The sequence below is a fragment of the Pinus tabuliformis genome, chromosome 1_2, assembly GCF_031772625.1.
Source record: "Pinus tabuliformis cultivar Carrire ecotype Pingquan chromosome 1_2, CPIR1, whole genome shotgun sequence".
NCBI lineage: Eukaryota > Viridiplantae > Streptophyta > Pinopsida > Pinales > Pinaceae > Pinus > Pinus tabuliformis.
Window position 1 is genome coordinate 668,218,361 of NC_142298.1, and position 11,959 is coordinate 668,230,319.

General features: G+C 42.7%; 1 protein-coding gene across 1 annotated transcript; it reads right to left on the reverse strand.

Annotated features, from left to right (window-relative positions):
- Positions 1–1,693: 1,693 nt before the first annotated feature.
- Positions 1,694–7,798, reverse strand: LOC149207461 (ethylene-responsive transcription factor ERF024-like). The gene is given in 2 exon segments (XM_089398047.1): positions 1,694–2,506; positions 7,781–7,798. Coding segments are annotated over 2 exon segments (831 nt in total).
- Between the last annotated feature and the right edge of the window lie 4,161 nt (positions 7,799–11,959).

Sequence of the window (11,959 nt, forward strand, 5' to 3'; positions counted from 1 at the left end):
TTGAAGATTCCACATGGGAGGACAAGAATCTTATACAGAAGCATCAAGAACTACTCAAGCGTTGAGGACAACACTTTTTGAAGGAGAGGGGCATGTTAGGCCCCTATACTACTAGTGTAACCGCTTATTGTTATTAGTACAACCCCCTTATTATATTTTTGTACCCATGTAGTCCCCATATTGTTACTATTGTACCCCATAGAAGCCCACTATTGTTATTATTGTGCCCTTACATTATTATTGTTATGTCGGCTCTCATTATATTATGACCCCTTAGACTCCTATATATAGAAAGGAGGTCTCTTCGTTTGTATCATCCATGAATTGTTCATTTGTGTAAGGTAAAGGAGGTTTCCCCCTCAAAGAGGCTGAATTTTAAGGCATTCATCTATCTTTTCTATCTTTTTGTGAGCTGGTGTCATAACATTGTTTTATACTACTGGACCCACCTTTCTTTTTTCATTTCATTGTTAACATAGTGATATAATTTCAACGACCATATATATTGTGGTCACACACAACTCCATCGGAAAATAGTCTTTATCAAACAAGTTATTGACATGGACTTGCTACTTCACAACCTTTCTTGTTTAATATTCTCCATTTTTAATAAAAGAGTTTCCCACTCAACATATATGAACTAACTATGGAAAATAAGCTTTTCACCATATAAATCATATTCGTACTTTAAAAAAAAATACGCTCTTGTTGTGACTTTTCACTTGTTGACTTTTAACATGCTAACACGTCGTATCATTTAATATGGTTGCATGCTAACGCTTTTCATAGATAAGGATAACCACGTTAGTGCTCTAACACTATGAAATTTCAAGGAACTCGCGTGCTGCCGGAACCCGGTAAGTTTGTCTCTTGTAACCCAATGCTTGCTGACACCGTTATGCGTTATAACGCCCTGTGTATAACCTACAAGATGTGTTATAGCATTAATCATGAGAAAATATATAGTTTTCTCCTCTCACATGAACGACTGCTAATCCATTCTTCGTGGCTCTTTGTAACCTCGCTCTGATACCAATTTGTTGGAAAGGTAGCTCGAATGAAGGAGAGCTTGTGTTTAACGCCCTTCATGAAAACGAGTTTAGTGTTAGTGCTCTAACACTTCCAACGAAAGTTTGAGCTGTGTGAATGCAAAACATGGCAAGGTTGTGACTCTTAACGTGACTCTTTGCTAAGCCCATGAGTGTTATAACGCACTGAATACCACTGTAAGGTGAGTTATAGCTCAAAGAAGAGGAAAACATATTTCTCTCTTCTCTCTCACAAATTATTGTTAATCTGCTCTCCTTGACTCTTTGTAACTTTGCTCTAATACCAATTTGTTGGAAAGGCAGAGGAGACAAAACACAAATTCCACACAAAAAACATACTAGCTACGAATCTTCTATCAATGAAACAAAAACTTTATTATTACAACGAACTCAGTGAAGGGTATTTAAACCTTTTGACTAAATTTCATTATTACAATGACTCCGGTGAAGGGTATTTAAACCTTTTCGACTAGGAACTCACCTAAAAGAACTTGACATTCAACCACACCCTAAACTAGTCTATCACTTAACTCAACTTGACTCAACATTCACTAAACTTACTCTCTAATTTTAGCGAACTCCTCATACTAGAGTAATTAGCTTATTTTAACAACACATTAGCGAACTCGAGTAATTAACTTATTTTAACGACACATTTTTGACGCAAGATTATAATTGCTGCAAGTGAGATCTGCTCCAATTCCAATTAAAGCCATTGAATCCGACAAAAATTTTTTTTTGGTAAGAAGTTCAATGTTTATGAATAGTTCCAAAGAGATTGATCTCTTTACATCGTAAAAATTATCATCGACAACATAATTATTTTCTTCAAGCATCCATGGAGGGGCTACCAATAGACCCTCTGCCATGTTTCCCACAATATTCGGCAGATGTATATCGTCGTCTATGGTCATCCACTCGTTCTCCGAAAGAAAACTCGAAACCCAAACCGAATTCGACGCGCAAACTGCTGCTGCATCTTCATTATTCCCGGAGTCTGCAGGGATCACAGTGTCTGCATGACTAGGGATCGCATTGTTCATCCCCACGGGGTCAAGGGATCGATCCTCACTACAATCTTCTTCTGAAGGCATATGAAACTTAGTTGCAGCGACGACAATAGTGACTTGAATTCCCTTGGGGGACAATGTAGCGGGGCGAGGCAACGACGAGGCGATGTGGGGAAAATTGAGGAACGCAGATTTCCCCTTGATGCTGAGAGCCGCTACGTCGTGGGCTCGAGCTGCCATCTCTGGTGTGGGGAACGTCCCCAGCCAAATTCTGGACTTCTTCTTGGGCTCTCGAATCTTTGAAACTCATCGACCTCAACTTCTCATTCTCATGACTCTGTAAACACGGTGTCGCCTTCCTTTAAATTTCACCTCGGGCTCCTCACCTCCATTACGCACGACAGAGTCCACTTCGCCAGGCTCGTCTGCATTATTATGAATTCTGATCTTTACTTATGAAATTTTTTCTATAAGAATAAGATTGTTGGGATGCCTCGTAGAACGATTATGTAGAGCCAACCTAAGAAGCATTAGCATATATGAACAATAATCAAAGGAATGTTGCTAAAGAACTCAAAAAGAAAGAGCACAAAGCCAAATGTTGGATACAAAACTCAGTTGATGACTTTTTATCTTCGACAAGATATTTGGCACATCAATAGAAAAAGTAGTCTGAGATATTTTGAAAGTTGCATATCAAGGTAATGATATAGTGAAGGCTGTTAAATTACAGACATTTAGAGCTCAGTTTGAAACCCTGAAGATGATTGACACAAAGAATGTGAACTAGTTCATGACTAGAGTCATGGGCATATTCATTTAGATCAAACTCAATGGTGAAACCATTACAGATCATAAAAATTGTTGAAAAAATCTTTCAAAGTCTGCCCAATAAATATGACATGATTGTAACGGCTGGTGGGCTCCAGTATTGTAGCAATAATGCTACAACTCCTGGGGCTTCCTATCTCTAATTTTATCAACCCGGTAGTTCATACAAACTTGGAAGCAACGGTGATGTATGCACAAGTACTAGCTCTTGTCGCAGCTGTCACTTGGTCATCTGGCACAAGTCCGCTAGGGCTCAAGCCAACTTCTATATGCTCTCAGAAGAAGCTTTCTAAATGATGGACGAAGGTTATCTCAAAGGAAATTAATCTACTTTGCAAAAATGAACTGAAAGCCAACCAAAACATGGAAACCCTAGTAAACCCTAATCTGACTAGTTTAATCTCTATGATGCAATGGTGGGAGTGCAAATGTCTAAGAATTATGCCATTACCTCTAGTGATATGAAATGAATGAATTTAAATTACTTCCATTGAAAAGAACATTGTTTTTGTATTTTTGCTTAAGTGGTTGGAGTGATTACGGTTTTGTTTCTTATTAGGGTTTGGCTGTGCAGAGGTGGTGCGAAGGGAGAGAAAGCTTGGGAAAGGTCAGGAGGGCTAGGAGAGGTCCCAGGGGATCCCTAGCATCCGTCCACAGAAGTCTACAACGTTCAGGTGGTCAGCAACCGAGTTTGCAGGCTTCTACATGATGTCTGCAGGGGATCCTACAGGAAACTCAGGAATTCTACAGGAAGTCTGCTAACTTCTACAGGATGTCCTACCGTGGGAGTTTTGGGTGATGGTGAAGTGATGGAGCGGTATGGGTGGATAGGTAAGATGGAGATGGAGCTTGTGATGGCTCAGGGGTAGAGAAATGAGATGGAGAAAGAGTGCACGAAGTTGGTTGGTGGATAGAAGGATGGAAGCAACGAAAGGTCAAGAAAATGGAGCTACGTGGGCAGTGGAAGAGTTGGAAGGTAAACGAGCTGAACAGAGGTCGAGTAGGTGGCTTTAGGCGTGGTTAAGAAGAAGAAGAAGGAAATGGAATGATACTGAGCAGTGTAAATAAAACAAATTGCTTATGTCTTGCACCAAAAACGAGAATCCATTAACCTGTGCTACCTGTGCTATTAAACCAATGAACAAAAATGTAAATCGTGAAGAGAAGTCGTGCATGGAGTTGTAATGAAGAAGTATGGCTCAAGATCAGAGTGCATGGATGGATCTATAATGAAAATGACTGTGTTGCAGCTTGCATAAAAGTAAAAAAGACCGCGTTTTTTGGTGGTTGGTACAGATTGCACCCCAATCTCTAAACAGAGATGGAAGTGAAGGCACTATCAACATTTTCTTGGAGCTCCAATGAATTACAATCCTCCTATTCTAATCTAAGCAACTGAAAGCGATTTAAACATAAGCTAATCCTACTCAATCTCATTAAAGAAATCAAATCAGCAGACTGTGTTCTTGAAATGCATGTCAAAACAAAGAAACAAAGTGCTGAAAAGAAAGGCAAATAACACTACAAAGAATAGGAGGTCTATTGCTCTCAGGTTGGGCCCTAACCTGAGAGCTATAGCTCCCTTAAAAGCTTAGAATTAGATCCAAATCTGCTTGCCTTTATTCATAATCAAGAGTCTAATGTCATGCCAAAACTGGCTTACAAAAACAAACACCGAGCTGTGCTCAAAAATTACAATATTAGTTCAAAAGTTCAAAAAGCTCCTATCAAAGGCTACGGCCTTCATATTTATACACAATGAAGATCAAGCTGGCTTCCTCCATTCGTGGAGCTTGGCTGTCCAACTGAAAGTCAAACTGCTGTAAACCGCTGATCCTGTAGAACATGTTGGCTGCCTTTAAGCTCGGTGGGGAGAGCTGTTGGAGCTCGGAGTTAAGGTGAAAATCACGAGGAAGGTCATCAAGACTGTGGACAACCTCCCTATGAACCCGTAATGTCACCTTTGCTGTCTCCTTGTCTCCATTTGCGTGGTCTTTTGCTCTCTTTAATGCCAAAAACCTGAAATCATCATGTATTAGCCACATAGATATAATGCTTGCCCTTCTTCCTACAAACAACACGAATATACTAAGAAATGAATGCATAAGTGATAAAAGATGAATGGTTGAACAAGGTAAGTAGGCCAAATGAGCCCAAATTGTACCAAAAATTGGGGCTCATCATCACCCCCCAGCTAAAATATTTGCTCATCCTTGAGCAACTTTGCTCCAGCTCCTTGTCCTTGGCCGAGAACTAGGGCCCGGAGCATGCTCTTCCTTTCCTGTTCTTGGTGGCCCTGCCTCTTCTGCCCCTGGCAGTGACGAGGGTGGCGCTTCTTCCCTCTTTCCTGTTTCCTTGAGCCGGGCTTCGGAAGCCGATTGGCCTATCCTTCGTGTCCAGGAAGTTATTTTTGGGCTTCCCCTCTCGGGGGTGGCCGATGTTTTAGAGGGGGATCTTTCACTGGGTGAAGTAGGGACACCCCCTAAAATGGTTTGGCTGCTGGGTGGAGGCTGCGGCTTGCCCGTTTTTATTCTCTTACTTCTCCTAGCTTCAAAAGGTAGAGGGATCTCCCTCTCTCTCTTCTCCTTTCGCTTTGGAGGTGTACAGAGGGCGGCCAGCGCAACTGCTGCCTCCTTTTCGAGAATGTCAACCTTCTCTTTCTTGCGTTTTGCTTTCTCAGGGCTCCCTGTAGAGGGCCCCTTCCTTTTTGATTCCAGGCTTCCTGTAGAAGACCCTGCTTTACCCACTTTCGGGCCTTCTGTAGAAGACCCTTTCTTTACCAATTTTGGGCTTCCTGTAGAAGACCCTGTTTTAGCCAATTTCGGGCTTCCTGTAGAAGCCCCTGTTTTGGTAATTTTCGGGCTTCCTGTAGAAGCCCCTTTTTCAATGATTTTCGGGCTTCCTGTAGAAGACCCTTTTACTGTTTTCGGGCTTCCTGTAGAAGCCTGTTTCTGCTTTCCTATAGACACAGGTGTCACCCCCTTTGCTTGCTTTGCTGCATGGGTTTTGCTTTTTGGTTTGGTTGCGAGTGCTGATGAGGTACTTGGGCTGATGTGGACCACCTCAGCTTTGTCCGTTCTGCTCTGCAACCTCTTTTCTCTTGCTGACAAGATGGGTGTGTCACCTTTTCCTTTGTCATCCTTTTTCTCATGCTTCTTCTTTTGTTCTTTCTTCTGCACTGTGGTCGGGGTCTTCTGGCCTGTTTCCTTCTTTCCCTCAGCCACTGATTCTTTTTCCTCACTGCTGGAGGAACCCGTTTCTTCAATCAACATCCTTATGTCTCCATCTCTTGTCAAATTCCTGAATGATTCCCATGAGAGGGGAAACTTATATGAATGAAGCGCATCCTCCACAAGAAGTTTGATCAACCCATGGTGGGCTACCTGATCTGGTATGCCTTCTTTTAACTTTGTGGCACACTCAATTAGAGACTGTAGCAGGAAATAAGGAATGCTCAGTTTCTCTTCTACAGGAAGATCAATCTGGTGCCTCAATTCAGTGAGCAACCGAAAGTGATACGCGTACACAATGCTAAAACGACCTTCACAGGTTATATACTTCATGATTTGCAGGCTAACTTCATTCCATGGTGGCAGCAAGCTGGTTCTTCGCACCCCATTTTTGTCCTCCGAGAATTCCTCCTCAGGTGCAAAGGATTCTTTCTTGGCCTGCTGGCTCAACTTCCTTTCTTCCTTATCCCATGGCAAACCCATTGGAAGTTCAGTAATTCGACTGATATATTGCGGGGTGAGCTTGAGGCTTAGGCCCCTGAAGTTCACTGTGGCTAGTGTCTTGGATTTCGGCCTCAGAGCCTGCAAAAATTCTTCTGCCACTTCATCGTCGTAACCCTGCAATTTGTCACAAAAAGATATCCATTGAACCCGTGTGAAGAGCTCCACCACCTCCTGGTTTTCCCTTAACTTGGTTGAATCAGTGGGTTCTCGTCTAATAAACCCACCCGGCATGATAAAACAGTTTCCTTAACCAGAGGTGGTGATTGTGGAAGAAATTTGGTCTACTGAGACAGAGCGTAGAATGTCATGCACATAATCCACAAAACTTATCCCTGAGGAACTTAACATGGTTTAATTACCCTGACATCCTGTAGAATGACAGTATAGGCACAGCAGACAACAATTTCACCATTTTTCTATGACCAGACTGTGTACGACGATTCTGCCACCTTTAAAAACCAGTTGCATGAAGAGTTCAGGGTTACCTTTTTAATCTGCCACCTTTTTACGTGAGGCACCCACCTTCCTGTAGAAACTACGTTCCTGTAGAAACAACGTTCCTGTAGAAGTAGCGCGCAATTTTCGGGAAATACTGCAGTTGGTCTGCGCTCTGGGTGTGCTTCACAAGCGTTCTGATAGCCAAAGGCTCGGCGTATCGAACTGCAGAAAGATCAGGATAACCACTCGAGTTCAAAGCGGTGGTTGATAAATGCATGAGGGCAATCTAGCCGATTAGATTTCGAATCGGCGGAATCCGTGGCGCGGGGGTGAGCTGTCCCCGCCGGACCGTTGGGCGACGTCATCCCATCATTCAACTGCGCGTTCACTTGCTACCGCATCAATTCCGTAGATCTGTCGCCGCCTCTTCTGTTAAACTCGTTTTTTCGACGGGATTGCTCTCACGTGCGTGCTGCCCATTCTTTTTGTCATGGCCGCCACCCAAACATCCAACTGGACCATTAACTGGCCGACGTGGCCGGCCAAATGGCCATACAGCCGCTCAACCCATTCACCTTTACACCTTGCAATCAATTCAAAGTAAAATTCATGCAATCTGATGGAAGGAAGGGTCGAGACACTTACCTGCGCGGCCGCACACGATGTTTCGGTTTTTTGGATGTTGATGAGTGGATTTACCTGCTGCTGGCGAACTTACACAGGCCCGGAGGTCCATGTTTACAGGTTGCCAACGATGGATTGGATGCTTTGGTTGCATGCATCTGCGTTTCATTGCATATGGCCAATGCTGTGAATGGTATCCACTCTAGCGGGCTTAACTGTTACAGGACTCCCGCGGGATGTCTTGTAACAGTTCTTCCTCCTTGGGTGCATGCTGCACGACGAAGGATCTGGCCTCACGATCATGCTCCCGGAGCTTCTGGATGACTGGGATGAATATGGTGTGAGATCTCTAGCGTTTTTTTCATTTACAATTTGCTTTTTCTTGAGAACTCATCGATCTGCTTTGCTAGTGTAGGTAACTTTGTTGCATGTCGACAAGGATGGTGGAACAAGATAACAACAATGTGCAAGGGTGACAACAGTGGCTTGCATGCGTCCAAACCGATCCTTAGCCGTTAGACCTCCTCATGAAATGAATTCTGGGCCGTTCTGAGCTTCTACAGGAAGTTTCCTGTAGAAATACAGAGCTTCCTGTTGAAAGGCTGCGTTTCCTGTAGAGAGTCTGCACCTTCCTGTAGAAAATCTGCGTCTTCCTGTAGAAGATCTGCATCCTCCTGTAGAAAATCTATGTCTTCCTGTAGAAGATCTGCATCCTCCTGTAGAAAATCTGCGTCTTCCTGTAGAAGACTCAAGCTGTAATAAAATTGCACATACCTTGGAGAAAATGAGTATTCTTGGGGGAGGTGCTGGTGAGGTGTCTTGACTACATGATGAGGACCCTTGGCTTTGAGTTGAGAGGCTCCCTCTCCTCCATAGAACACCTGCAACCTGCATGCAATTTTACATAATGAATCTGCTGACCTTGTTTTTTTTCTTTGTTTTTTTCTTTTTTTTTTCTCTTCTTTTTTTTTGAAAGATAACAGGGGCGCCTCGTTGAGGTTTTCACCCTTGCCATCTGCCTTAAGCGCCTCAAAGAGGTTTTCATTCAAGGATCTTTTTCCAATCTCCTTTTTTTTCTTTTTTTCTTTTTTGAAAGACAATAGGGGCGCCTCAAAAAAGTTTTCACCCCTACCACCTGCCTTGGGCGCCTCAGAAAGGTTTTCACCCAAGGATCTTTATTATTTATTTATTTATTTATTTATTAGATTCTTCAGGGTATGCCCAAAGCAGAGGCAGAACCCTTCTCTATGACCAACACTGCCTTCTCCATAGTTTTGATGAACTCTTGTCTTGAGAGAGGCTTCTTGTAGATCTTCAATCGATGCCCATTGACAAGCATGGGGATGGCTTCCTCATCAATGGTCCGAATAAGAACAGATCCATTGGAGGTTTTCACCCTAATTGCCTGCCTTGGGCGCCTCCAAGGGAGGTTTTCACCCAAAGATCTTATTCTCTTTTCTTTCTTTTTTTCCAACCCATTGACCGCCTCATGGAGGTTTTCAATCAATGAGCCAATCTAAGGCGCCTCCGAGGAGGTTTTCACCTTAGATTTCTATTTTCCTTTTTTTTCATTTTTTTCTTTTTCTTTTTTTTTTCTCTTTTTTTTTTTTTTTTTTTCTACCCTACCCTACTTGAAAAACAAACTCATTTTCAAGTATAAGAATACTTCCAATGGAGCCATGTGCACATCGAGATTAGAGACAAAATGATGTGAAGGCTCGAAATGCATGCTTGGACAAGTATCCAGATCTCAGAGACCAAATGATCTGGCGTTGAAGGGATCAAACAAAGCTAAGGAAGAAAGTACTGCTGCAACTTAGTGACCTTCTGAAACCATATCTCAATATAGCTTTGATATCCTTGGTTCTTTTGCTGATCTGGATCATTCTTCATGTCACCTTCTACCATGACCTTCTCATCTTCCTCTTTTTGCTGATCTTTCTCTTGAATACATGGAAGATTTGATGGTAACCATGAGGAAGCTTTCTCGATCTCTGATTCTGATCTCTTCTCTTCATCAAGTGCAGCCCATGGTTCTTTGATCTCCTCTTTTGAATCTTCTTTTGCTGGATGTGATCATTCAATGCTTTCAAGATGATCTCCTTTTTGCAATGCTTTTCCTGAGCCATGGTGAAGATCATTGAGCTCAAAAGGAGTCATTTGCACATGTTGTGCCTCAGCTTTGCAATTGGGTTGAGCTGCTCCATGGTATGGTTTTGGAAATGGTGGTACGGGTAGTTGAGCGGAGGTGTGAAATTGAGATGGAGATGGATGGCATTGTTGTTGGGTAGGCATTTGGGGTTGCCTTGGTGGAGGAGGAGGCGATGGTTGTGGATGAGCAGGTGGTGGAGGAAAAGAAGCAGGAGGAGTGTTGTATTGGGGCCTCCACCCCTGGTGAGGTGCATTCCACTGAGGTTGTGGCTGAGCATAAGAGTGAAACGAATGAGCAGCTGGTTGGGCATAATATGGATCTATAAAGGAACAAGGAGGAGGTGTAGACCAGGAAGGATGAGCAGGGGGACCCCAAGAAGGCATGAAAGTGGCTTGATAGGGGTCATAATAGGTCTCGGATGTCCCTTGCACTTCCTGCTGATAAGATCTAGGTTCATGTGGCCAACTTTGGTTCATGTAATAGAGTGATTCAGTGGCTCCTTTGGCTCTCTGATATGCAGCTTTGAATCTGGGTAAGGAAGGGCACTGATCTGTAGGATGGTATTCTTCACAGATGAAACACACTTCTAGGGAGTGCATTGGACATTCGTTCCTAGGATGCTTTCTAGTGCACCTAGGACAAAAAATGACCAAAGCCCTCTTGGCTTCCTCTTGCTTCTGTTGGATCCGCAAGGTATCCAGTTGCATGGCAAGAAACTGCCTCATATCACTCTTGAAATCTTCTGTCTGATCTTCAAATTCATCTTTGGACAAGACGTTGCTCCCAAAATTTCTGCTTGTAGCCATTCTCTTAGAGGAATGGTTTCTTCTTCTTCTCCCCTAGAGGTTCTTTAGATATGTCTTGTTGTCCACCTAAGGGTTCTTTAATCACAGCCATCGAAGAAGAGAGAGAAGGTTGGTTGTGTGAAGCAATGGGGGTGTTGTGCAATCATTTTTCTAACTTATCTCTACTCCTACAAGGCATGAAATGAAATCTTTTTGGTTGATTTTTGCATTTTTCTTCTTGTACCTGCAAAATTAAAATAGATTGAACTGCAACTAACTATCTTGTTGAAATAAAGATGCAGAATTAAATTGAAAGCAGGAAAGAACTAATCTACTTTGCTCAAATGAAATTGCAGGAATGGAAATGCTAGTCTACGCTTGCAGAATTGAAAGGCTAATCTACGCTTGCAGAAATGAAAGGCTAATCTACGCTTGCAGAAATGAAATTGCAGAATTGAAATGCTAATCTATGAAAGCAGGAAATGCTAATCTATGAAAGCAGGAAATGTCTATGCTACTTTTGCAGAATAGAAATGAAATAAACTACTTAGCAGAAGGCAAGAGTAAGAAAAATAGAAGAAAAGCAACAATTACTAATACTCTGACGCTTCCCCGGCAACAGCGCCAAAAAGATGGTGGGCTCCAGTATTGTAGCAATAATGCTACAACTCCTGGGGCTTCCTATCTCTAATTTTATCAACCCGGTAGTTCGTACAAACTTGGAAGCGACGATGTTGTATGCACAAGTACTAGCTCTTGTCGCAGCTGTCACTTGGTCAGCTGGCACAAGTCCGCTAGGGATCAAGCCAACTTCTATATGCTCTCAGAAGAAGCTTTCTAAATGATGGACGAAGGCTATCTCAAAGGAAATTAATCTACTTTGCAAAAATGAACTGAAAGCCAACCAAAACATGGAAACCCTAGTAAACCCTAATCTGACTAGTTTAATCTCTATGATGCAATGGTGGGAGTGAAAATGTCTAAGAATGATGCCATTACCTCTAGTGATATGAAATGCATGAATTTAAATTACTTCCATTGAAAAGAACATTGTTTTTGTATTTTTGCTTAAGTGGTTGGAGTGATTACGGTTTTGTTTCTTATTAGGGTTTGGCTGTGCAGAGGTGGTGCGAAGGGAGAGAAAGCTTGGGAAAGGTCAGGAGGGCTAGGAGAGGTCCCAGGGGATCCCTAGCATCAGTCCACAGAAGTCTGCAACGTTTAGGTGCTCAGCAACCGAGTTTGCAGGCTTCTACAGGATGTCTGCAGGGGATCCTATAGGAAACTCAGGAATTCTATAGGAAGTCTGCTAACTTCTACAGGATGTCCTACCGTGGGA